Source organism: Rattus norvegicus, chromosome 1, assembly GCF_021556685.1.
Source record: "Rattus norvegicus strain SHRSP/BbbUtx chromosome 1, alternate assembly SHRSP_T2T, whole genome shotgun sequence".
Taxonomy (NCBI): Eukaryota; Metazoa; Chordata; class Mammalia; order Rodentia; family Muridae; genus Rattus; species Rattus norvegicus.
The window spans coordinates 97,221,605-97,248,133 of NC_141534.1; the positions used below are offsets into that span (position 1 = coordinate 97,221,605).

General features: G+C 51.3%; 1 protein-coding gene across 8 annotated transcripts; it reads left to right on the forward strand.

Moving 5' to 3' along the window:
* Positions 1–7,534: 7,534 nt before the first annotated feature.
* On the forward strand, positions 7,535–24,626 carry Dmkn (dermokine). Of its 8 annotated transcripts, none has more exons than XM_087569090.1 (20): positions 7,535–8,097; positions 8,340–8,516; positions 8,608–8,664; positions 8,872–8,922; positions 9,081–9,257; positions 10,156–10,200; positions 10,794–10,853; positions 10,997–11,047; positions 13,395–13,442; positions 15,036–15,107; positions 15,240–15,287; positions 15,698–15,745; positions 19,005–19,061; positions 19,610–19,654; positions 21,248–21,295; positions 21,403–21,453; positions 21,726–21,794; positions 23,180–23,203; positions 23,337–23,383; positions 24,476–24,626. In XM_087569090.1, coding segments are annotated over exons 1-20 (1,551 nt in total). In that variant the 5' UTR covers positions 7,535–7,722; the 3' UTR covers positions 24,477–24,626.
* The last annotated feature ends 1,903 nt before the right edge of the window (positions 24,627–26,529 follow it).

Here is a 26,529-nt window from a genome sequence, read left to right on the forward strand (position 1 = left end):
TGTGCCAACTACGGTGACTGTCCAAAGCCTCCTTGCATCCATTTGTCACACAACGAAGCACAAAAGCCTGTGTTACTCCTGTTGGGTGCCTGAGAATTCCTCAGGGTGAGGGCGCACTGGGGACTTTTCACCAGAAGCAATAGGTCTGCTTCTGAGCACTACTCAACTCCACACAGGGTGCTACCTCACACGTCCCACTGTCTTCCTGCTATTCCCAAGTCCCAGCCACAGCAGCAACAGACTCCAGGGGAAGCTGCCTGTAGGATTGCCTTCTGTAGAGTCAGTCACAGGAGGTAAAGACCACAGTCTGTTTCCAGTTCCTCAGCTCCACCCACTGGACTGCGGGGACCTTAGACCATGAAAAGCCTAGGCTGTAACTTAGTTACAGAGAGCTGGGCCATCAGGAAACACTCCCTTAAGGACAAAACAACAGCTTGGTGAGCAGAGAAGCCTACATTTGCACAATAGAGGCAATATCTCAGATTTCCCCTCTGATTTTGTAAAGGTGGCATAAATCTTTAATCTCAGTACCCTGGAGACAGAGGCAGGCAGATCGCTGTGCGGAGTTTGAGGCCATCTGGTCTACAGAGTGAGTTTCCAGCCAGCCAGGGAGACCCTGTCTTAATTCTTGTTTTTTAGAGCACTATCATTTATAACATCTGAAAGATTTTGAAAACGCTTCAGTCAAGAAGACAAAAAAGATCTCACAGCAGTGGTGACGTCACGCCTCAGATCCCCTCATTTATTGTCTTCAACTTGCTTGAGCACACACATCTAGCCCCAGAGCAACCTTCAAAAACCCAAAATGAAAACATGTACTTATTTCTTTATTTTGCACTCACATATGTGTGTGGATATGTGCACGCCCCAGGACGTGAGTGGAGGTCAGAGGACAGCTTACCGGTGTCTGAGCTCTCATCCTACCATGTGGGTCTCAGGATCAAAGTCAGGTCATCAGGCTAGGTTGTGATCTCCTGTAGGTAGCAAGCTATCCTGCTCCTTGTTGCTATTATTATTTTTATTAACTTGGTTTTTTGAGACAGGGTTTCTCTGTGTAGTCCTGCCTGTCCTGAAGCTCACTCTGTAGACCAGGCTGGCCTCGAACTCACAGAGTGCTGCCTCTGCCTCCCGAGTGCCGGGATTAAGGGCGTGTGCCACCATACCCAGCTCAGGTGCTTCTTTTCCTCCTCCTTCTCCTTCCCTCCCTCATTCTTCTTCTTCTAATAGACTTGCCCCTTTTAGACCACATTGTCTTTTTTTTTTTTTTTTTTGGTTCTTTTTTTCGGAGCTGGGGACCGAACCCAGGGCCTTGCGCTTCCTAGGTAAGCGCTCTACCACTGAGCTAAATCCCCAGCCCCTAGACCACATTGTCTTAAACCCGTCATCCCTATCCCAGTGCTCAGGAGGCAGGGACAGGATGCCCCAGGCAAGCCCAAGGCCATTGGTGCCATGTAGTCCAACCTCGGGTCAACATAAATCACGGTAACAACAGAAACTCCACCTCTACATCCTGGTTGCTGGAATTGCAGGCATGTGCCACCAGCTGGAGATTTCTTTGAGTCCATTTCAAAATACACAGCAGATATCTGTGGGATGCACTTTGGTAAGCAGAAACATGCCATACACTTGATGGCCAGCTCTGTGATGAACTCATGGTGATGGATGCCGTCCGGGAGGCGTCCTGCAGCACCTGCTTTTCAAAGGCAGCATGCAAGTCCTCTTTTACCAAGCAAGAACTTACAGTGGTTATTTCTAAAATTATATTAAATTATATATATTAAATTATATATATTAAAATTATATTTACTTAATTTATGTAGCTATGCATTTATGCATTTGTGTGTGTGTGCACGCGCGCGGGCGCTGCCGTGATCTGGATATGGAGGTAAAAGAAGACAATTTGGCCAGAGATGGTTCCCTCTGCCACTTGGGGGCCTGGGATTGAACTCAAGCTTGGCAGTTAGCCCCCTTATTCACACTGAGCCATCTTGACAGTCTCCCCTCCCCTCCCCTCCCCTCCCCTCCCTTTCCTTTCCCTCCCCTCCCCTCCCCTCCCCTTCCTTTCCCTCCCCTCCCCTCCCCTCCCCTCCCCTCCCCTCCCTTTCCTTTCCCTCCCCTCCCCTCCCCTCCCCTCCCCTTCCTTTCCCTCCCCTCCCCTCCCCTCCCCTCCCCTCCCCTCCCCTCTCTCTCTTCATGTTGACTTTCCCTCACCTGTTTGCTTACAGAGTAGCCCTGACCAAGGGTGCCCCCTCCCAAGCTCCTCTTGCTGGGAGAGAGCTCAATTTGCTGCCCTCTGCTGGAATGTCCACAGCTGCCTTGACCACGCCCCCCAGTTGCCATCCTCTCTCCTGACATGCTGATCTTGTCTTTCAAGGGGCCTGTGGCACAATTTGTAACTATACCACCAATGTTACTTGTACGACACTCGCCACCCCCCTCGGAGATTCAGTGGTGAGGTCAAGGCCAGACCCAAATGTCTGACTTGTGAGCTAACTAGCCGGGGCCAGGCCATGGAATGAGAGTAATCGAGAAACACTCCTGGGAAGGGTGGATCCAGGCCAGGGAGCAACAGAGGAAGGGCCAGTTTCTACATAAGCCTAAGAACAGGGTGAGGAATTTAGGTGGGACCTCCCTGCTCACTGCCACCTTTTATGGATCCTTCCTTGGTCTGTGCTAAGCGCTTTATGGACATGATTCACTATGTCCTCACAAGTACCAGGAGGCAGGTATCGTGGTTAGCCCCACAGATGATGGAGAAGAGGGAGAGAGTTGCCTAAGGCTACCCAGCTAGCATCTGTCCTTTCCTGCTAGTCATGGCTACCTGATAGGCATTTTGCCTTCCTGAAACCTGCAGCAAGCAGGGTAGGTTGGGGTGGTGGTATGTGCTTTAGAATAGGCTCTCTTTATACATAAGTTTCTGATTTGGCCTTTGAAGGACAGATGCGTGGTGTGTGAGACTGTGTGTGTGTGTGTGTGTGTGTGTGTGTGTGTGTGTGTGTGTGTGTGATTGTGTGTATGACTGTGTGTGTGTGACTGTGTGTGTGACTTGTGACTGTGTGTGACTGTGTATAACTGTGTGACTGTATATGACTATGTGACTGTGTGTGATTGTGTGTGACTGTGTATGGCTGGGTGACTGTGTGTGTGTGACTGTGTGTGTGTGTGTGACTGTGTGTGTGTGACTGTGTGTGTGACTTGTGACTGTGTGACTGTGTATGACTGTGTGACTGTGTGTGTGTGTGTATGTGTGTGTATGTGTGTGTGTACCACACAAGTATGAGCCAGGGTGTGGTGGCACCTGTCTGGCACCATGACTGTAGGGATTATAGAGCTAAGGAAGAAGAAAAATTATGAGTTTGAGGCTAGCCTGTTTTACATAGTTAGTTCCAGGCCAGCCTGGACTACATTATAATACCATGTCTTAGAACACAAAACTAGGACCGGTGAGGTGGCCCAGCAGGTAAAGACTATTGTTGCCAAATCCAATGACCTAAAATCAATCCCCAGGACCCACATGGTGGAAGGAAACAACTCCCTCGAAGTGTCCTCTGAGCTCCTCCTGTGTACACACACACACACACACACACACACACACACACACACACACACAAAATGCTTTAACATAAATAAATAACAAAAATTTAAAAATCACCAAGAACAATAACAATTACCAAGAAAACGTCGCATCAGCTCTCCGAGTTCTGCTGCTTCAGGATGCCCTCTCTGGGGCCCCTGGTGCACCATTTAAAGCCCTTCCCGTGTTTGCTGAAGCTGAGCCTCACACCTGCCTGGCTTCACTGAAGGGAAGCGAGGACCACAGTTCCATGAGCGAATACTGAAGTTTCCGGGAGAGGAACAGGATGTGGTGGTTCCAGGCTAAGACCAGGATACTAGGGGACCTTGACCCAAGGCTATCTTCCTGCTCCGTTCTCCCAGCCTCCCCTTTCCCCCGAGGTCTCCCCTCTGGTCTCTGTGCATTCCCCACCCCAGAGGGCTCAGCAAGTAGATGTGACAAAACCAAAGTCGCACCACAATCTCCTAATTCCTAGGCTTCCTCTGCTTTCTAAGTTAGCACCTCCCATTTCCTGCCTGCTCCAGCCACTTCGGAGTAAGCAGGCTCCTGTCCTGGGGCCTTTGAGTGCTGCCCCTCTGTGTGAAGACTCTGCCCGGTGATGGTGTGATTTCTTCCTGGAGATGTCTGCCTGCCAGTTGGTCTGAAGGAGTTCCTCCCCGATTACCTCCATACACCGGCTTAATCTTCTCTATTGCCGCTCCCCAGTTGTACTTTCCTTTACAGTTCTGACCACCGCTTGATGGTTTCAGTGAAGTAATAAAGAGAAGAGAGAGAGTCCACTGCGACTGACTGTGATTTGCGGGAGCAGAGGGGAGAGGGGGAGAGATGGTGGGAGTAAGGGAAAGCGTGTGTGGGCAAGAAAGAGAGGGCAAAAGAGAGGACAAAGAGAAAGCTCATAGCCAAAATAGAGGGGCTATAGGGAGCATGAGTAGCTGGGGGAGGGAGCTCCTGAGCTGGAGAAAGTTTGGGGTAGGGGAAGGGGAGAAGAACTAGGTACTTGTGATATGGAGGGAGCCTGGCAACCAGCATGTGCCTTGGTGTGCTAATAGGCACCACAGACAGCCATTTGTCCCTTCTTCCAGAGATAAGGAAATGGCTCCTTTGATAGAGGGGAACCGACCTCACAAGTTCCTGCGGAGTGCTGGCCTTTTGTCTAATCCCCGAATTTGGGGAAATGGAGTTTCCCTTGGTCCTGAAATATACAATGTATTTTGATTGTTTCCACCCCTTACTCCCTTCATCTCCATACAAGCCCTACAGCTCATTCCCTCGTTTTTTGGTTACTGTTACTATTAATATTCCCTTGAATTCAGCAGTGCCAACCCTGTACAAGCAGTTAAGATGGAGTCACCTGGGGCTTGGGGATTTAGCTCAGTGGTAGAGCGCTTGCCTAGCAAGCGCAAGGCCCTGGGTTCAGTCCCCAGCTCCGGAAAAAAAAAAAAAAAAAGATGGAGTCATCTGTTGAGGAGTGGACAACTTGCCAGCCCTCCCCTGAAGCTGGGGTTAAAGGTGATTTTGAGCTACTTCAAGCGGGTGCTGGGGAACTGAACTGAGGTCTTCTGGAAGAGCAGTAAGCTCTGAGTCATCTGTCTAACTAACTTTCCTTTACAACTTTACAACAGCAAAAACAAAAACAAAGAACACACACACACACATACACACACACACACACACTCACTCCAGGAACTGCAGCCAGCTACAAAAAATTATTGTTTCTGTGTTTTTCTGGTAATATTTTCCTAGGAGAGATGATCCTTGTTTCTTATTTTATGAGTGACATAAAGTATTTTGTTTACTTTTTATGTCGTCGTCGTCGTCATCATCATCATCATCATCATCATCATCATCATCATCATCTCTGTGTATCTCTCTGTGCGTGTGCACCATGGTGCATGTGTGGAAGTCAGAGGACGACTTTCCATCCTCCATGTGAGGTCAGATGATCAAATTCAGATGGTGAGCCTTGGCCGCAAGTGCCTTTACCTGCTGAGCCAGCTTGCCAGCTTCTAAAATATTCTCCTGTAAGATTCTTTGTTGTTATTGTTTGCGTGTGATTGGATCCTGCTATGTAGCCTAGGCTGGTCCTGAACTAGTGATTCTCCTGACTCAACTTTCTAAGTGCTGGGATGTGCTGCCACCATGTTGAGTTCTTAGAATAATCTCAAAGTCAGCTGGCATGTAGGACGTTGACATCGATGGGTCAGGGCAGGCTACAGGATCAGGAAGCGAAGCCTGGTTAGGTGACCCACAAAAGAGCTTTGAAGTCAGTGAGCACTGAACTCCTCTTCCACCTAACCCGTGAGTGGGATCAGTGAGCTCAGGGACTAGAGGCTCTGGCATTCATCCTGGGGACCCAGACTTCCTCCTACACCCCACCTCTTCCCACATCGCTCCAGAGCAAAACCAAAATTAGATCCATGTCGACAAGCATGGGTTGGTGTGACACTCAAAAATGACAGACAAGGCTTGGGAGCTTGGCCGCTGCCAGGCAGGTCTGGGCTTGGCTCTTGGTTCAGCTACAGGCGGTCCGTGTTCTCTGAGCCACTGTGTCTGCATCTCTAAACAGGGGTAATAAAGAGTCGTCTTTTAGGGTTAGATGATACTGTGTGGAAGTTAGAAACCTGGGCATATAGAAAGCCTTTGACAAACTGGTACTGTCATGACAAAATGATGATGATGATGATGATGATAATAACAATAACATTATTATTACTACTACTATTATTACTACCATCACTAAAACACCAGCAATGGAACAGCAGGGAGGTAGGAATGGGAGACAGTCAGGAATGGTGTTTATATACTGAGAAGTGTTAAATGTTACAAGTTGGGGTGCGGGTGTTGGGGTGGGGAGAGACTGACTGAGAGACATTGAGAAAGGCAGATGGAAACCGGCCCCTCCTAACTAGGTGATGAAGCCCAGTGTTACAAGCTGGTTCCAAGTGGGAGGGCCCGGGGCTCCTGGGAACAGAGAAGCAGTCACACTTGTCGAACAGGGACAAGATATGGGGAGGATGCCTGGGTTCCCCATTGGAACTGTGACCCGTGGTGGGGGCCATGAGTACTGTTGTGTGTGGGGGGGGGATGATCTTGTGCCCCCTCTGTCCTCACCAGGGCTGCCCTGGCCCATGGGGAAGGCTGCGGGCAGTGAACAAGCAGCAGCACAGTGGCTGTGAGCTCTTACAGGCACACATGCCCCTCCATGCAGGTAAACAGGATGGGTGTCTGGGTCAGCTTCTCCCTCCCCTGGTCTTCACGCCTACTCTTCCCCTGGGGGTGGCTGACCCACCCAATTCCCCTGCTCCGCGCCCAGGGCTCCTGAACTCTCAATGACAGCTGCCTGAACCCTTCCTTGCCACTAACAGAGGTATGCCACTCTGTTCACACCGGGGTCCCCAGAACCTCAGAACTTAACTACAGCCCCAGAATTCCCTATGTCTAACTGCCATGGGGACATGTGGGAAGACAGGCACCTGCAGGCAGAGGCATGCCAGGAGAGAGATGGGAACTGGAAATGGTCACCTTTCTCCAGTCTTTGCACCCCTGAGCATGCTGGCTTACTCAAGACGGGTCCTCTACCCTGTGGCTTTGCTCTCTTTTTTACCCTTGGGGGTCTCACTTGTTTGTGAGCCTTGTTTGCTACGTACCCCCACCCTGCCGCCTCCAGAAGACAGCAACACCTATCTCCTCAGATGCTCCTGTCCCCACCCTGCGCCCCAAATTCCTGGGGTTAGGCAACTGGAACACCTTTGCATCTGTCTCATCTTATTCTTTCCCCTCCCTCCCTGACGGCCCGCTCGCTCCCTCGCTAGCTCGCTCGCTCGCTCGCTCGAGAGCGCTCTCTGTTTCAACACAGGCTCTCACTCACAATTAAGCTTCATTACCCTATCTATGGATAGGCCCTGAGTCACTGGAGGAGGGATCTTAGGCGGCCCAGCCCTGTTACTTTTCCCAACCTACAGTATAAGGGGTAGTGGCAAGAAGGAAGACTCTGGAAAGCAGGGGAGTCTGGGAAGAGAAGGCTGTGGGTCTGGGGAAGGGAGAATAGGAAGCAAGGAGGGAAAGGCAGGTCTCAGCCCAGAGGAAGAGAAGGGAACAAGTGGACTGGGCTGCAGAGATTCTCAGGGGAGAGAGGGAGCTGGGCAGAGATGAAGCCACAAGGGTCTCTGGCCTGTCTCCTGCTGGCCCTATGTCTGGGCAGCGGGGTAGCTAATCCGCTGCACAGCGGAGGGGAGGGCACAGGGGCAAATGCTGCCCCCGGAATGGGAGGTACCATTAGCCATGGAATTGGAGAGTCTGTGGGCCAAGGGGCTAAAGAAGCAGCCAGCTCTGGAATCCAGGATGCCCTGGGTCAGGGGCACGGCGAAGGTGGCTACGCACTGATGGGGGGCAGAGGCGATGTTTTCGACCACCAGCTTGGGGAGGCAGCTCGATCTCTGGAGAACGCTGGGAATGAGATTGGCAGACGGGCTGAGGATGTTATTCGCAGAGGGGTAGACGCTGCCCACAACTCTGGGTCCTGGGTGAGTGGCTGGGAAGCTGGGTGTGCAGATAGGGGATGGGGGTGGCTGGGTCAGGAACCTTGAGAGATGGATCAAAGGGTGAAGAGGCGGTTCCTTGGTGGCTGTCTGGGGGCAGTCTCTTTGTCATGACTCTTCCCTCTCCTGCATGCCCCCACCCCCAATCCTTCTCCCCCTGATGGCTGATTCCTTCTCTCTTGTGATTGTCAGAGATAGTCACACTATGGATGGTTGTATCTTTGCAGGGGACATCTGGAGGTCATGGCGTGTATGGCTCTCAAGGTGGTTTTGGAAGCCAGGGCAATCCTGGTGTTGAAGGGACACCCTGGGCCTCAGGAGGCAACTATGGAACTAACTCTCTGGGTGGCTCTGTGGGTCAGGGTGGCAGTGGCAGGCCGCTCAACTATGAAACCAATGCCCAGGTAAAGTCACTACCCAGACCCATCCCACAACCCTGTTCTCTCCACCCCTCCTTATCTCTGGATCCTAAACTCAGTTTCCCCCTCTCTGCAGGGGGCTGTGGCTCAGCCTGGCTATGGAGCAGTGAGAGGCAACAACCAGAATTCAGGGGTAAGAGAAAAGTGTGTCTGGGTGCATGTGACAGAATGGGAGGGTGAGGAGAAAAGGGTGTGTGTGTGGAGGTCACAAACCAGGGAAGAGGGAGGGAACTGGAAAAGGGAAAGAAAGCCAAGTCACAGGCAGCAAGAGAGGTCTGGCCCGTGGAGGTGGAGGTCGTTTTGACATCTCTGGCCTCATGGGGTCCCCTTCTATCCACAGTGTACCAACCCCCCACCTTCTGACTCCCACGAAAGCTTCAGCGACTCTGGGGTAAGAGGAGGGCAGCCTGCGGCTCGGCTCGGGAGAGGTGGGATGCACTGCTTTCTGGGGTGGGTGTGGGTGAGGCTATGCAGGGCCCTGTAAGGGGACAAAAAAGACAATTGTGGGGGCTCTGTCCTTAGACATTGCTCTGTTCTTCTGGCCGTTAGGGAAGCAGCAATGGCGGCAGTCATGGTGGCCAAGGCAACCAAGGCAGCAATGGTCAGGGCAACAGCGGCGGTAACAGCGGCCAAGGCAGCAGTGGCAGCAGTGGCAACAGTGGCAACAACGAGGGCAGCGGTGGCCACAGTGGTAACAGCGGCGGCAACAGCGGTTCTGGGTCCCGGGTAAGTTTCTTCTTCAGGATGGGATCACAGTGACAGTGGCCATCCGGGATTTCTTTAGCCCCCATTCCCCCCTTTCCCTGCCCTAATTAGGGGGCTCCTTACGCAGTTACGCAGGGGCACTGACTTCCTTCTACACTGCCTACTCCCTTCCTGTGCACACCGCCATGGAAAGCTCAAGTCTAACCTTTACTGCTTGCTGAGCAGAGCAGAGCTGAGGGTGAGGGGAGGGAAGAAGACAGATGGGCATAGGATGATATTGTAATTTCCAGCACTGGGAAAGCTGAGGCAGGAGGATTGCTGTGAATTTGAGGGCAGCCAGGGCTACATAGCTGTCTTTAAAAAAAAAAAAGAAAAGCAAACAAGAAAACCTCCACTTGTTTGGGATGCTTCCAGGAGAACAGGGGAGGGTTGTCACCGCGGGGGCTTAAGGATAGCTGTGGTATAGACAACATTAGTAACTCACTGCGCATGTGTGGCCCCCATGTGATGAGTGGGAGCCCCAGGACGGGCACCTTAGAGAGGAGCTCTGAGAGAGAATGTTCAAACTCAGAGGCCACACGAGTTCCCTTAAGGCTCTGAGAATTGTGCCAGCCAAAGGAGGAGGCTGGTGCTGGTGCCCAGTGGTGGAGAGTGCTTTTCTGGGATGTACTAAGTCCGTATTCCAGCCGCAGTTCCACATAAGCCCGGAGTGGTGACACACTCCTGTAACTCTAGCTCCTGTGTGTGGAGGCAGGACCAGGAGTTAAGGTCATCCATGACTACATAATGAGTTCAAGGTTATCCTGAGCTGTGTGAGAACCACCACCACCACCACAACAACAACACAAACCCGAATAAATAAAGCCAATCAAAGTGGCTTTGTGTAAAGAGTCTGAGACTACCCTCTCTCCCAATTCAGGACCTGGAAACGTCTAATTTTGATGATGGCTATTCAGTTTCCAGGGTAAGAACTCTATCCCCGCCCCCTTGCCCCACCCCCCATCTCTCTTTTTTTTTTTTTTTTTTTTTTTTTGGTAAGCGATGGATCATAAGAAAGGGTCGGGGCGGAACAAACCCAGTCTGCTCCCCAGTGGCAGCCTCTTTAATTTTTATGTGGTATATAAGTGTATGTAGGTCATGAGTACAGGTGCCCATGGAGGCCAAACTGGTTGAATCCCGTAGAGCTGGAGATTACAAAGCTTTGAGCCTCCCAACACGAATCCTGTCAACTGAACTCAGGTCCTCTCGAAGAGCATGTGCTCTTAACCTCTGAGCTATCTCCTTGTTATAGGTGTGTGTGTGTGTGTGTGTGTGTGTGAGAGAGAGAGAGAGAGAGAGAGAGAGAGAGAGAGAGAGAGAGAGAGAGAGAGAGAGTATGTATTAGTTAACAGCTCATACTCTCCAAGTCATGTATTTCCAAACCCTGAGCCAGACCCGGCCTTCTATTGCTGAAGTTCAACTGCATCTCGCAACCAGTTGGCCAAAGACGGGGAAAGGAGGGAGGCTGGAGACACGGCTGGGAGCTTCAGAGACATTATGAGTTCTTTTTTCTTGCAGGGAACTAGCTCATCCTCCGGCAGCAGAGGTGGTAGTGGTGGTGGTGGAAACAGACCCGAGGTGAGTAGGCACTGGAGATGCTGGAAGAGCAGTCAGGAGTGGGGCTTGGCTGCACATGGTAGCATCGCTATCTCCGACGCTATCATAGTGGGGCTGAGACTGCAGAGCATCAGAGACTGAGAAGAAAAATCTTTCCCCTACAGTGTAACAACCCAGGGAATGACGTGCGCATGGCTGGAGGATCTGGGAGTCAGGTGAGAGACTGACAAACTCACGTGCACAGTGGCAGCCTTTTATCACTGTGCTGTGGCCCTAGGAGCCCACTCTGCCCAGCCTCATTACTGATGTTCACCTCCATGCAACCTGGAAGGGAAACCAAACCTGACTACGAAGGTATCCAACAGAGACCCCTAAAATCTCAAGTCTCCGAAGTCACAGTGGACAGTAGGATAGCATTCCTTCATTTCTGATGTGCGCGCGCGCGCGCGTGTGTGTGTGTGTGTGTGTGTGTATGTGGCGGGGGGGGGGGCGGCGGATGCTACCAGAGATTGAACCCTGGGCCTTGGTCATGCTAGGCAGCCACTCTACCACTGAGCCACGCCCCCAGCCCCTCACTGGGGGATTCTAGGCAGCCAGTCTACCACTGAGCCACGCCCCCAGCCCCTCACTGGGGAATTCTAGGCAGGGGCTCTACCACTGAGCCACGCCCCCAGCCCCTCATTGGGGGATTCTAGGCAGGGACTCTACCACTGAGCCACGCCCCCAGCCCCTCATTGGAGGATTCTAGGCAGGGCTCTACCACTGAGCCACGCCCCCAGCCCCTCCCTGGGGGATTCTAGGCACAGGCTCTGCCAACTGAGGAGCCTGCCCCCTGCTCTACTCCGGCTTCTTAGTGCTGGATTTTAGGCAAGTGCTCTACCATGGAACTAAAATCTTTCTCTCTCTCTCTCTCTCTCTCTCTCTCTCTCTCAAAACAAGTTCTCAATAATAGGATCAGTAGTCTAGGCTGCTTTCAAACCCATAGCAATCCTATTGCCTCAGCCTTAAAAGTGCTGAGATTACAGGCATAAATCACTGAGCCCAGTTTCTTTTAAGTTTTTATCTTGAGATAAGGGCTCACCAAGTACCTCAGGCTGGCCTTGAACTCCTTACGTAGCCCAAACAGCCCTTTAACTTTGATGGCAAACTCTTGGGCATTGTGCTTTGCTGTATATCCAGATGAGGCTGTGGGGAATCCGTGTGTAAACTAGTCCCATTTTATTTTATTTATTTTTGAGATAAGCTCTAGCTCAGGCTAACCTCACATTTTCGATGCTCCTGCCTCAGCCTGGTGATTGCCAGAGTTACAGGTGTGTACCACTCTGCCCACTGTCAGTATTTTACCAGTCTATTTTAAATGTTCCATCCCTGGCCAGTGACCGGGACCTATTGAACTCTAAGAGCACTCATGCACACACACCTTCCCAGTTATTCTGGAAATCTGAGCACTAGGGTCAGTACCCGCAGTGACGCTGGTTGAGTAAGTGTGACACCCGGGTCCACACCTAGAGGTCTTGTGCAAAATGCAGGTTAAGCCAGCAGATCTGGGGTGGGGCTGGAATTCTGAGTTTCTCATCCCTTCCCTGGAGATGCTGAGGCTGCTGGGTTGGGCCCTGGTGGCAGCAGGGGTCACTGGGAAGGGAGCAAGGTAAGACTGGGAAAAAATAGGGTGTGCTGGGGGGCTGAGTAGAGGCAGCTCTCTGAAGAACTTGTATATTAGGATGCTAAGTTTATGGGTCCCCAGGTTTTAAGAACAACTCTTTTACCTTGTTAACCCTTGTCCCTTTTTATTTATTTATTTTTAAATCAGCTTTAAGAACCCAGAGAGCATGCTAGGCTTTATGTCACAGGCCTTTAACCCTAGCACTTGGGAGGCAGAGGCAGGTGGATCTCAATGAGTTTGAGGTCAGCCTAGTCTACAAATGTATTCTAAGACAGACAGGGCTACACAGAGAACCCTTGTATCAAACAAAACAAAACAAAACAAAACAAAACAAAACGAGAAAACTGACAACAACACCACCATTTTTCTTCTTTGGTCTCTGCCATTTCTCTTTTTTTCACCTTTTCCTCTCTTTTTGGTACCTCAGCAGGGAGCAGGGAAGTCCTAGAGGTCCCAGGGGAGGAGCTACTCGGCTGGCAGATTCACCACTAATCTTCAGTAGCAACAGTAACAGGACAGGCATCCCCACATCCTGGCCAGGTCTACAGCTAGCTCTGGGAGTGAGAAAAGACAATGGAGCTGCTGATCTCTAACCCAGGAGGTGGCTAAGCAGCATCTCACTGGCTGCCACTCCCTTCTGCCCAGTGCAGAGAGCAGCTCAGCTGGAGTTTCTAGTCTGTGTCGGTTGAGCCCAGCAGCCTGGCCAGAGGAAGACTTGAATGACTTAGTGGCCATGGTGCTTCTTGCTGTGTTCTGGAGAAGAGAATCTTAACAGATGGTGTTAAGTTAGCAGTCAGTAGGCCCACATGTGACAGGTGCAGAGAAGAGCTGGCAGACTTCTATATCCATCCACCCCTCTGTCCTGCTCTCCCCCTCACTGACTTCTGCTGTTTCCCTAGGAAAGTAAAGAAAGCAGCCATCTCCTTGGAGGCTCCCATGACTACCAGGTGAGCAAGGGACAGCCAAGGCAGCTTAGCAGAAGGGACCGTGGAGAGTGGGAGAGAATGCCAAGAGACAAAGATACTTATCTCTCCTTGTAAGCTGCTCTTAAACTGCCAAGTGACCACCAGAAAACCAAAGTCATGACTGGGATCTACCCCACCCTCTCCCCCGGGCATTGTCTCCCTTCCTGCTTCCATTTGGGATCAGAGTCATATTGATGGCAAGTGGGAGATTAGATAACAGAAGGTCAACGAGATCTAGACCTGGAGATGACACCTGGTGTTGCAGTTACTGGGGAGAATGAGGCAGGAGGATCACAAGTTCAAGGACTACCTGGTCCATAGAATGTGTTCAAGACCAGTCTGGGCAACTCAGAGAAATCTTACCTGAAAAAGTAAAGAAGAACTGGAACATGGCTTAGAAGTAGAGCAGTTGCTTAGAATCCCCCAGTGAGGGGCAGGGGGTGTGGCTCAGTGGTAGAGCCCCTGCCTAGAATCCCCCAGTGAGGGGCTGGGGGTGTGGCTCAGTGGTAGAGTCCCTGCCTAGAATCCCCAGTGAGGGGCTGGGGGCGTGGCTCAGTGGTAGAGCCCCTGCCTAGAATCCCCAGTGAGGGGCTGGGGGCGTGGCTCAGTGGTAGAGCCCCTGCCTAGAATCCCCCAGTGAGGGGCTGGGGGCGTGGCCCAGTGGTAGAGCATCTGCCTAGAATCCCCCAGTGAGGGGCTGGGGGCGTGGCTCAGTGGTAGAGCCCCTGCCTAGAATCCCCAGTGAGGGGAGAGCCTCTCTTCAACATATGTGAGGATCTAGATTCAATTCCCCCAAAGAGAACAAGGGAATATGCATACATGTATGTTTATATACATATGTACATTTAAATGTGCTTAATAGGTAAGTATGGAGAAGTGGAAAGTTGCTGAACTTTGGGCATAAAAATGGGGGTTAAAGGTCGGGTCTGCCACTTATCTATGTATTTTCAGTCAAGTCCATTGGCCCTTTGTATCTGGGAACTCTGACTTCTTTCCCGCTTCCTGAACCACTTGTACACTTTTCTGTATCATCAAAGCAAGGCCCAGGGTCCAGTCAGGCGGACAGAGCCTGATACTTCCTGCTGACCACTTCTGTTAAAATGCAATCATCTCAAATAAGTCCTGTGACAAGATAAGGTGTGATGCTGGGCACACAGTAGGGCCCCACATTATCCAGTATCATCGCCACTGGGCACACAGTAGGGCCCCACAATATCCAGTATCATCCCCACTGACCGCTGTGTGGGTGGGCAGAAGAAAGCAGGAGCAAGGATGTAAAGGTGGCGGTCAGGCATGGTGACCGGTCACTGTTAATCCCTGTAAATCTGGGAGGAGGCTGACACAGGAGGATCACTGCAAGTATAAGGCCAGCCTGGGCTACATGGTGAGCACGCATCTCAAGAGTCTTACGTCAGCCATGTGGTTGAAGTCATTTCCCTCTTTGAGGTGGGAATTCGGGTGAGAAAAGGTTATGGAGAGGAGAGATGTGGAGGTGGTCGGGCCGGGGACAGGCTGACAGGACTTGTCTGACAGTGGATGTGAACCTTGACATGTCTCTTCCTTTCCTCTACCCAGGGGCACGGGTCCGGGCACGGGTCCAATGGTGGCAATGTACAAAGAGATGCTGTCAGTGGACTCAACACCATGGTGAGTAGGTGTCTGGGACTAGGGTGTCAGGCATACTTTATCGGTTTCCTCCCTGACACCCACATCTCCCACCTCTGCCTCTTGCTCACAAAGTGGACTTGTAACCCCCTGCCCTTCTCGTCCATTCCTTAGAACTCCGATGCATCTTCCTTGCCTTTCAACTTGGACAATTTCTGGGAGGTGAGTTCTGGAAGTTTACTCTGCTCCCTTTGGAGAAGCGACCTCACATTCTCAGTCGTCCTCATCCCCAGAGAAAGCCACAGCCTCGGCCTTTAAATTTATTTTTATTTTATGCATATCAGTGCTTTGCTGGAGTGTATGTATGCACACTGTGTGCGCACCCGATGCCAGCGGAGGCCTGGAGAGGGCATCAGATCTCCTGGAACTGGAGTTACAGATATTGTGAACCACCGTGTGGGTGCTTGGAATAGAATTCAGGTCCTCTGGAACAGCGTCCAGTATTCTTACCCACCTAGTGACCTCTCCAGCCCAGCCCTTCACCCTTTCCGGCCCAAAAAAGAGAACAAAACAAAAACCAAACATTTTTTTTCATGATGTGACTTAAACATATCTTTTCGTTTTCTCTGCAGAATTTTAAATCCAAGATGGGTTTCATTAACTGGGATGCCATAAACAAGGTAAGGGCCGGAAGGCCATGCACTGCTGATTCAAGAGCTGAGGACCAGAGAGAGGAGAGCTAGACATCTACGTGCTGAGACAGGGGTAGAGTTGTGACAGCTGCCAAAAAGGTGTTAGGCAAATGCTCAAACAAAATGAGGCCACACGTGGGGAGCCAATGGAGACCTGGAAAGAGAGGGTAAATTCAGAAATTCTTGGAAGCTGGGAATGAGCAGACAGGATGGATGTTGTTAATATTTCAACATAAAGAAACAGGGGAACCCTCAACCTCAGTCGAGTCTCTCCTCAGACCTGCAAGTGTGCAGACTTTTCATTCTGGCAATTTGGAGAGAAAAGGCAAAAGGGTTAGCAAATTCATGGTCATCCTGGACTACAGAGTGAGTTTATAGCCTGTTTTGGCGATTTAAAGAGATGATATCTCAAAATTAAAACCTACCAGTGAATGCCCGAGTTGAAACTCTAGGTAGAGCCCCTGCCTAGAGTCCCCCAGTGAGGAGCTGGGGGCGTGGCTCAGTGGTAGACCACTTTGTCAGGCTCTCTTGTGGCTGGACATTCAATCTCAAGCACTGAAAAAGTTAATTTTTTAAACCAAAGATAGGGCTGGAGAATGGCTCTTGTTTAAGATATGTGCTGATCTTGCAGAGGAAAGAGTCAGATTCCAGCACCAACATCAGGCAGCTCACAACTGCCTGTAACTCCAATGCCAGGAGATCTAATGCCTTCTTCTGGAACCTACCAACACATAGAGAAAGAGACTAATATAGATAGGAACACACACACACACACACACACACACACACACACACACACACACACACACACACACCTGCACGCCCTAGTGCATGAGCGCACATTAGGTAAAAAATAAACTCCAACTTTGCTTTAAAAAAAAAAAAAGTCCAAACAGGCACCTCTGTACTCCATGGTCATGGTTTCTGCCTGGGGAGTTTGGGCTTTTCTTTTCCCTTTACCTCTCAATTCCCTCCAAGCTATTACAATGTCAAACCATTCTGTCCAGGGGCATCCACAGTAAAAGGGAAGGGTGGGGCAGAGAAGGAGAAAGGATTTCACTGCCCCAGCTGTGAGGACTATACATGAGCAGAGACACTCCCAAGACCTGTCACCCTGCTGTGACCTGGTGACAGCAGCTCCCTTTCCGGTTTCCTTGTCTCTCTGGGTTTGGCAATCTTCATATGACCGTGTAGGGTGACTCTTCACTCAGTGAATTCTCTAGGATCATGCCTGCTCAGCCTGCCTAATCCCTTTTGTATAGAGCTGGGGATTGAACCCAGAGCTTCACCAGGCTACATAAGCAGCTCTATCTGTAAGCCATGACTCCAGCCTCTCTCTGGGGGATTCTAGGCAGAGGTTCTACCGCTGAGCCAAGTCCCCAGCCCCTCACTGGGGGATTCTAGGCAGGTGCTCCACCACTGAGCCACGCCCCCAGCCTCTCACTGGGGGATTCTAGGCAGGGGCTCTACCACTGAGCCACACCCCCAGCCTCTCACTGGGGGATTCTGGGCAGGTGAGTACTACTGTGCTATTTCCCTAACATTCTTTTTCACTTTTTATTTTGAGACAGGGATTCACTAAGTTGTCAAGGCAGTCCTTGAACTCAATATATCCTCCTGCCTCTCAGTCCCCTGAGTAGCTGGATTGACAGGCCTGAGACACTTGACAGGCTCAGGAAACTTGGGCATTGTCAAGACAGTACATACCCAAGCAATGGGGTGGCCTTCTCAAGAGTCACCAAGACACCTTTAAAAACAAATGTGAATTACTTGCCAAAGTTTAAAAATTGGCACTTAATTTAGGTGCCTGGCTTATCTCGAAATCCTTGGCCAGTCTGGGACCCCCTTTCCATGGGACAGAGTGGCTTAACTTTGTGCTGTGGGTTCTTGTTCTCCAGTGGCTACTCTGACCCTGTCCATCAAGGACTCCAGCCACCTGACTGGAATTTTAACCCCTGTCCTTGGGAAGGTAGCCTTCCCAAGACTTGGGCTCTTCATGGGAAAGTAGGCAGTGGTGAGCCGGGGGTGGGGGTGGGGGTGGGAGAATCTCCAGACCCCAGGGAGGCCTGTTTGACCTCCGAGGGCTGGGGCACGGAATGAGGGAGGGGGTTTCCCCGCAGCAGTGCGTTTCTGGTTTAAACGGACAAAATAGTTTTCTTTAAGGACTTCGTTATTTAACTTTGAGATAGAACCTTCCAATATAACTCAGGTTAGCCTTGAACTTACTAGATAGGCCAAAATTACCTCAAACCTGAGCTTTTCCTGCCTCAGCCTTCCTTTTTTTTTTTTTTTTTTTTTTTTTAAAGAAACCAGCTTCTGGTGGTGTGAGCAGCCATGCTAAAGTCCTGGGAGTTGGGGGTGGGAGTTGGGGGTGGGTGAAATACGACTGGGAACTCCAGAGGAGGCCAGGGTACAAGCTTGTACTATACAAGGGGCCACAATATGACCAAGCATGTTTGCCCAGCTTGGAATGCTAGGTAGGTAGGATTCGTAGGAACCGGTCTTCAGCAGGTCAGTCCCGGAGAAAGGAGTAGATAGTACTGGGCAGGACAGGGCGCCTAGCTCTAGTCTTTCCCAGAGGAAGTGGGATGAGGAAGGTGAACACTTTAGCCAATGGGAGGAGTGAGGGGAGGGGCTCCAGCCCAAGCTGGAACATCTGGTTTGTGTGGGGAAAAGAGCATCTTAAAAGACCCACGCAGATGTTGAGAGCAGGGTTTCCTGCTAGCCCACCCTTGACCTCTGCTCCAGAGATACCCACTCCTCTAGCTTCCTCTTAGAGCCCATTTCTCTGCTCAGGATGAGGGGAGCTCTCACAAACCACGACCTCCAGATGAGGAGTCCCACCATTCCCTCACCCCTGACTCTCACCCTTCTCCCTGGAAATAAACGGCAGCTGCTGCACACTGCTGGTCTCCACTCCTTTCTTCACCTCCACTGTCGTCCTAGGACGGGGTGGAGAGATGTGTTGGTGACTGGTAGCCCTGGGTCCTAAGTAGTCCCGGGTCCTGAGGGGTTTGTGACAGTTGTTCTGTGTCAGGGAGAAGGATTAGGAGAACGTAGAGCTGGGCGTGGGCCCACACACTGCACAGACATCTAGCCAGTCTTTGTTTCCAGGTTCCCAGCATCACTTTCACACATTAGTTACAAGGTATCTCTGAAGGCCGGAAGCAGGCAGGAGGAGGAGTCCGGGCTTTAGGTGAGCAGTGGTAGGATCCCTGATAACCTGTTGCCTGTCTTTTGTTCACAGGGTCGAGGCCCGGCTCCCAGCACTCGTGCCTTACTCTACTTCCGCAGACTGTGGGAGGTAGGAGAACTCCCACTTTCCAAAGACCTGGGGATCATGGCCATCATGTCCCCCTTACTCCAATGTCTCCCTCAAAGACATGCAGCCCACCTACCACAAGGGAGGTAGTTTATGTTCTATTTCTGGAGTACTGCAGGTTGAACAGAGAACACATGCTAAGCTGTTATTCCACGTTTTTGAAACAGGATTTCACTAGGCATCCCTAGCCGATTTTGAACTTGCTAGCTAGCCCAGGCTGGCCTTGACTTGTCTATGTAACAGGCTAGCTTGGACCCCACAGTCCTCTTGTCTTGACCTGAGTGCCGGGATCCTGGGTGTGTATGGCCATGCCTGATGACTCTCTTCATCTCTGAGATAGGTCACCTCATTATGTTTTATCCCCAACAGCATCTCAAACTCAAGCGCCCTCAATTTCCCAAATGCTTTTATTCACCCAACCCCAAGCCGCACCTGGCCCTACAGCCTCCTGGCATCCCGCCCAGTGTGTTATCATCTCTTACGGGGTTCTGGCACCATGGGCGCTCTCTCACCTCTCCCTTTCCTTCCAGAATTTCAAACGCAACACTCCTTTCTTCAACTGGAAACAGATTGAGGTAAGGAGGTTGGGTAGAACTTTTGGGATAAGGCATTTCGGTTCTAGGGACTCGGGGTCCGTTGGCAGCCCTTGACAGATGGCTTGCTGATTTTCTTCTGGTCCCTAATGACAGAGGACATCTTACCTTCCCTCTCTCCTTGGTTTGTGCAACCCTGAGTTGGGTGGAGTAGGAATGAGAGAGAGAGAGAGAGAGAGGGAAGCTATGAGTCACAGAAGGAAGGAGGACTGGAGTGGGAGGGGTCTCCCCAGGATAAAAATCCCAGGGCAGGAGGCTGAGGCACTCACTGTACAAGAGCAGAACCATGAAGCCAGTCGCTGTCTCTGCTCTGCTGCTTGTCCTGCTGGGTGTGGTCTGGCGTGGAGACAGCCACAGCTGGGTGGGTACCGAGGGAAAGTGGGGACAGGGGGGACTACAAGATGGAAGGACTTGGGGTCAGCTCTCAAGGGATAGCAAGGGGCTATGGGGGGAGGAGAGCCGAGGGGAATCAAGAAGTTATGTCAGGTTCAGGCAGGTCCAGGGGCCTGAACACCTGGGTCTTGCGTACGATGAGCAGGCCCACCGGGTCACGTAGAAAGCCACACCTCAGTGTTGTGTTGCTAGTGATCTTTGGGAACCAGGACTGAGGCGAGGTTGTCTGAGTTCCTTATGCACATATGTAGGACCAGAGTGACTACAGTATATATATAATTTTTTTCAAGAAAAATTAGAAATCCTATTTTAAACCATTTGCAACTTTTTTTTTTTTAAAGAAAGAAGATCAAATGAAAAGGGTCTAGAGGCCTTTGAGTGGTTAGTTTATGACCTCAGTGATAGAGGTGGTGGTGGGGCTAAGACTCAATGTCAGGGGACTGGAGATGTGGCTCTGTAGTACAGCCCCTGCTTAGAATCCCCCAGTGAGGGGCTGAGGGCGTGGCTCAGTGGTAGAGCCCCTGCTTAGAATCTCCCAGTGAGGGGCTGGGGGCGTGGTTCTGTAGTACAGCCCTTGCCTAGAATCTCCCAGTGAGGGGCTGGGGGCGTGGCTCAGTGGTAGAGCCCCGGCCTAGAGTAGGTTTGAACCTATGACCTCTATCAGATATGGAGGAGCTGTAGGGTGTGCACTGCAGACTTCTTTAACTGTTCCATGCCTGCCTTTCCTTTGCTGGGAACCATCCTAATCCTAATCACCGAGCTCCAACTCCCTCATGGAGAATAGCATCTGTATAGCAGGAGTAAGAGACCTACAGGGAGGGGGGCTGGTGTAGGCCCATGGCTGACTGGGGCTAAGGGATCTGTGTGGACTCATCTTTGTTATTCTAACACCATCAACACTCGGAGTTTCCAACCCTGCAGCCTGTGTGGAGGTGGTGCTGTTGCCCAACTGGACCTTCCACCGTTGCTCCCCAGCCCTGAGTGTAGAAACCTGTGTCCTTCATCTATCTGGGCCATTGGCGTCCTCCAGTCCTCCTGGACTGAGCTGAGACCATTACAGTTGGGAGGGCAGAGCCCCGGGAGGCGGCTGAGCTGGGGCAGTGCAATGTGTGGGCTTGGGAAGGCTGGTAAGACCTGGAGGACTGTGGTGACACTGACCATGGCTTCTGATTCCTTTGGTAGGGCTCAGATCTGTCATCTCTGCAGAAGAGGGCAGGTGGTGCTGACCAGGTGAGTTTCTTTGTCCACGGGCTCCCCTGAAAAGGACCAGCGTCTCTCACGACCCTAGTCTCACAGCTAGCTAAACTGACATTCTCTCCCTTTTCTCCCACTGACAGTTTTCTCAGCCGGAAGCAGCAAGACAAGATCTGTCAGCTGAGTCAGCCAAGGCAAGATCTCGTCCCCTGACCCCTGACTAAATGACACCTTTTATTCTGTCGGTCTCTGTCCTCACCTCCCATGTGACACTGGAGGAACCGGGATGAATAGCAGAGGGGGAGGAGAAAGGATCTGGGCTCAAGTTGACTCTGTGGGGTAACATGGAGGGGACAAAGCATGGCTTTTAAGAAAGCCAGCTGTCTGGGCACAGAAGTGGAGCCCTTATTAGCTGATGAAATGACATTTCCCCTTCTCTGCACCCTATGTCCCTTTGTGCCCACAGAACTACTACAACAACGCCCAGGTGAATCCTACTTACAACTGGCAATACTATACCAAGACCACCCCCAAGGTGAGTTTTGAGAAAACCCTGTTTCCTCGGGGTGGGGGTGGGGGATGTCTCTGCTTGGAGCATGGATGGGTTTCTCTCCTTCCTCCATCTCATTGCTGTAAGGAGGACTCCAATGGGTAGGATGCAGGTTCGGGAGAGAAACCTGGGCCACACAGGCGGCTTGCCCGGGGCGATGCTCTTGCTTGCTCTTCGTGCGGCATCAGCTCTTGGAGGAGAGTATCCCAGCACATCCTAGAAGCCCAGCTTGTGACTGTTGGTTGACAGGGAACTGAAGGCCTCATGCCCCCAAGGAATTAGAAAAGGGAAGAAAAAAGACTTGAGAGGTTTGTTTTGTATAGCTGCAGATAGGGCAGTCTTAGGGGCGCGAGGTGGCTCAGAGGGTGAAGGGGCTTGCTGCTAAGCCTCGCAGCCTGAGATTGATCCCCTGGACAATCCCACATGGTGGAAGGAGAGAACCCACTCCTCTACATTGTCCTGTGAGCTCCACTTGTACCCTGAGGCCCAAGTACATACGCATACAAAATAAAAAGAGGAAAAGGTAACTTTAGGAGTTAGGGGTGTGGCTTCAAGGAAGAGCGCCTGTCTCATAGAGGAAAGCCCCGGGCTCTGTTCCTAGCATTGCAAACCGATCAACCAGCCAACCAGCCAGCCAGCCAACCAGCTAGCCAGCCAAGAAATAAATAAGGCGATATTATAATACCAGAGAGTGAACATGTTAGACACCAGTGTGGCTGACACGGAAAAGCCAAGCCAGGGACCTCCTTCCATTTCTTAGAACCCTCTTCTGAGATAAGAGAAACCGCAGCCAGGCCACTCATAGCCTACCATCCTAGCTACTTAGGGTGGGGTGGGGATGGTGGCTGAGGCAGGGGGATGATCATAAGTTCACAGACTGCCTGGGCTGTGCTGCACATCCAGCCTGGGCAACTTACTGTTTCAGAGTCTAAAGTCAAAGGATGCAGCTCAGTGGTAAGAAAACTTCCTACTGTGTGTGAGCTCTGCTCTACCTCATGGCACCTCGAGAGCAAAGACAAAAACAAACAAATGAGGAGCTATCGATGAGGAAGAGGAGGAGCAGAGGAAGTAAACGCTGCCATAGCCTTCGCCTGGCTTCTGCGTGTAGCTGACCTCCATCCATCCTTCAGGCCGGAGAGGTCTCCTCTCCCACTCCTCTGTGTGTGTTGGGGGGCCATATTCAGTGTCACCCTGGTTAAAATGTATGCTCTGGAGGGACAGACCACGGACTGAATATCCGCAGCCAGCATGAAGGACTGGGCTGATGATGCTGGCTTATCATGGGGGACCTCAGGGAGCCTGAGGCCAAGGGGTGGCCTAGAAAGGGCTGCCAAGGCTTTCTGTGACCTCCTTTGATCTTCTCTTCCCAGGCGGGAGTCACACCTTCATCCTCGGTGAGTACCAAGTAAGAGTATGGTGATTGAGAGGTTGCAGCTTGAAGCGGAAGGGACCTGAGGCTGCTGAGGATGATGGGAGGGTGATGGTAACAGTGTGGTGCCCACTCAGCCATTCGCCCTTGTCCTGCAGGCTTCCCGGGCACAACCTGGCCTGCTGAAGTGGCTGAAGTTTTGGTAGGTAAGTGTCAGAGTGGGCCAAGCGAGGCTGAGGGCCAGAGGCGGAAGGAGCCACCTCTGGGAGATGAGTATTTCCGTGCACCTCAGTGAGCAGCACAGGAAGGCTGGCGTCCTTGGGGTGCACACTGAAGAGTGATTAGGAAGAGCACCCACTTTGTGGGGTGTGGAGAAAGACTCCTTAGAAAAAGGCCTAGGAGGCTGGCGGTCATGGTGACAGAGGCAGGTGCATCTCTGAGTTCGAGGCCAACCTGGTCTACAGAGGGAGGTCCAGATCATCGAGCACTACACAGAGAAACTCTATCTTAAAAAAACAAAACAAAACCCCAAACAAACCAAAAAACAAACACCCTCCCCCAAACGAAACAAAAAAAAAACAAAAACCCCCAAATGAACAAAGAAAATGCCCCAGGACACATGGGACTGTCTGTGAGTGAATGGGTGAAGGGCTGAACAGAGATGGAGCTTCAAAGATGAAGGTTCAGAACCAAGGAGAAGGCTGGCCAGTGGCACTGACAAGAAGGGAAGGTTCAGGGGCATGGTGAAGTAAGACCCCAGGAAGACAGTCTGTTAGTCTTGTTGATATTTTGTTTTGTATTTTTGTAGCAGGCTTTTGTGTGTGTGTGTGTGTGTGTGTGTGTGTGTGTGTGTGTGTGTGTGTGTGTAGCTCCAGGTGGCCTCGAACTCCCAATCCTCTTGCATCAGCCTCCTGGGGGCTGGTGGAACAGGCACTTACTGTCATGTCTGGCCCGGATCAGTGAGCCCACAGCATCTGTTTTATGTAGGAGAAACAAGTTAGGGGTCGCAGGCTGATGGGGGAGGACTCTAAGGAGCAGGGATCTTCATGAAAGGGTTTGTTCCCCATCAGGGTAAGAGTGGTTGGGTTCTATTACTTTTTCTCCTGCTTTCCTTTTTCTTCTAGAACATTCCATCTGGTCCCAGCCGACTCCTCCTGAAAGTAGGCAGGTCTTCAGGGAGCTTGACTGTCCTTACCCACAGTCCTCTCTGATGCGGCTGACCTACCTGGGCATTCCATGCCTGTCATCTCACCTGGGGACCTGGTTTATCTGTCCTCATCCTCCCTGTTTGACTGTGGTGTCTTCGAGACTAATCAGCTTCGTTGGATAACCAGCCAGCTCTTCAGCTCTTCTTCTATATGTGAGCGGAAGTCCCCAGAAGGACGCAGCAGGAATTCCTACTCTCAAGTTTCTCTGTGGAAATAAAACATGATTCTTTGTTTCCCCGAGACTCTATTGACTCATTATTCAATACGACCTGGCTGACCTGGTTGCTGGGGGCTGGGAGTCTTTCTCCTAAGTGGGATGAGAGGTGCAGTCGTCTGGAGAGAGAGGGGACCTGGGCTTAGGTTTGAGTAACACAGGAAGCTGATGGCTTTCTGCAAGTTTCTCTGTTTGCAAACGCAATTTTTGCCTAACATATGACTTACAGTACTGCACTTAATAGCTAGAGATGTTTCGATAGCCTGAAAGGGCTCAAAGCAGATTGGAGTCAGGATGCTGTTCAAAACGACAGAGCAGTCCTGGAGGTGGATACACAGGGACCGGGCAGGACAGACTTGTGGAGAATATAGTTGGGCATGCCATACATTCATGGCTGGATGGGACCAGCAGACGGCGACGGTGTTTAGGAAGCTGGCCAATTAATGGGGCGCCTAAGCCACTACCTTGTCATGTAACAGCTTCTGTGACACTGAGGAAGGCAGGCAGGGAACTATCCCGTTAGTGAACCAGTACATGAGACACAGGCCCTGGGCACAGGCCGAGGAGCCTCTGGGACAGGGCCAGAAAGTTCTGTGTTTCATGGAACTGATACACAGTGCCCAAATGCAGCAACCCCTATCACGGTCCTCCCACCCCCGACATCCATGGAGCAGGAGGGGAGCAGGAGTTGAAAGAAAGAGAAGAAAACCTACCAAATCAAGCCGGTCCTGTGCCGTTTGCAAGTTTGCTAAGCCCTTGGCAGTTGTCTTTGTAGTAACACAACACAAGGCCTTAAGTTGTGAATCATTGAAACCTGGCCCTAGGCTCTCTCAAGCATACTTCTTCTGATCGGAAATTCTGGTTCACGCCTTTGCTCTGCCTTCCCCTAATCTGTTTTTTAAATTGAGGCTCCGAGTTGTTCGACTACGCTACTGTATTGAGGGCCTTGTAATACCTCGACACAGCCACATGAGGGCGGACGAGAGGCTGTCCCGGGAGAAGCCCTGCTCTCACTGGCAACAGTGCCGCCTGCTGTGTGAATGCAAACCTGTCAAGGCCCTAGGTCTCCTGGGGCCAGTCCCTAGTTACCAAGTAACTAGGATCAAGATGGCCCCAGACTCTTTTTTTTTTTTTTTTTTTTTGTTCTTTTTTTCAGAGCTGGGGACCGAACCCAGGGCCTTGCGCTTCCTAGGTAAGCGCTCTACCACTGAGCTAAATCCCCAGCCCTGGCCCCAGACTCTTAAGGGGATGTTCCTGATTCTTTCGAGTTTAACCTGAGGTTGTCTGGTAGTGTAAGGGGCCCACCAATAACAGGAAGTAGTCCCTTCCTCCTAGATAACCTGGAGCTAGGAGAAGGGGGGGGGGATGTGGGAAGGGGAGAGGAGGGTGGGAGGACATGGGAGAGGGAGGGGGAGGGGAGGGAGGGAGGATGTGGGGGAGGGGGAAGGAGAGGGGAGAGGGGGGAGAGGGGGGAGGAGGAGGAAGAGGGAGTGTTTAAACTCCAGTGATTATGCTTGAGGGCAAGCACTTTTCCCCTCTGAACCATTTTGCAGGCACACTTCTTTTTATTTCTAGATGGCTTCTCAGCCAAGTTGCCCACACTGCTCTGTAGTACAGGATTTGAACTCAGAATGTTCCTGCCTCAGGCACCAGGTCCGGTTCAACTTCTCCCCACCTTCAATAGGCAAGATCTTCCTCTGTTTCTTTGCAGGTCTCAGTTCTCAGGCTCCTCCCTAGGTAGTCTTTGGTCGCAACAACTGTTACCATCTCCCCGGCTTGTTTATTTTGCTAGGTGGCTCTGTGCCGCCTGTAAGAACTAAAGCATCTACTCAAGAAATATTTATGGATTACCCAATGGGAGGAGGGATTGGAGTTCAGTGGTGGGACAGATCAGGAAGTCTTCCTGGGAGAAGTGTAGGCAATCAGCTT

What these genes read in the sequence shown, in the direction of transcription:
- Dmkn (XM_087569090.1), top strand. Translation starts at nt 7,723, where the DNA reads ATGAAGCCACAAGGGTCTCTGGCCTGTCTCCTGCTGGCCCTATGTCTG. An exon ending in AAAGCTTCAGCGACTCTGGG is followed by an intron (nt 8,923 to 9,080) that starts GTAAGAGGAGGG and finishes TCTGGCCGTTAG; the next exon opens with GGAAGCAGCAATGGCGGCAG. An exon ending in ATACCAAGACCACCCCCAAG is followed by an intron (nt 21,795 to 23,179) that starts GTGAGTTTTGAG and finishes TTCTCTTCCCAG; the next exon opens with GCGGGAGTCACACCTTCATC.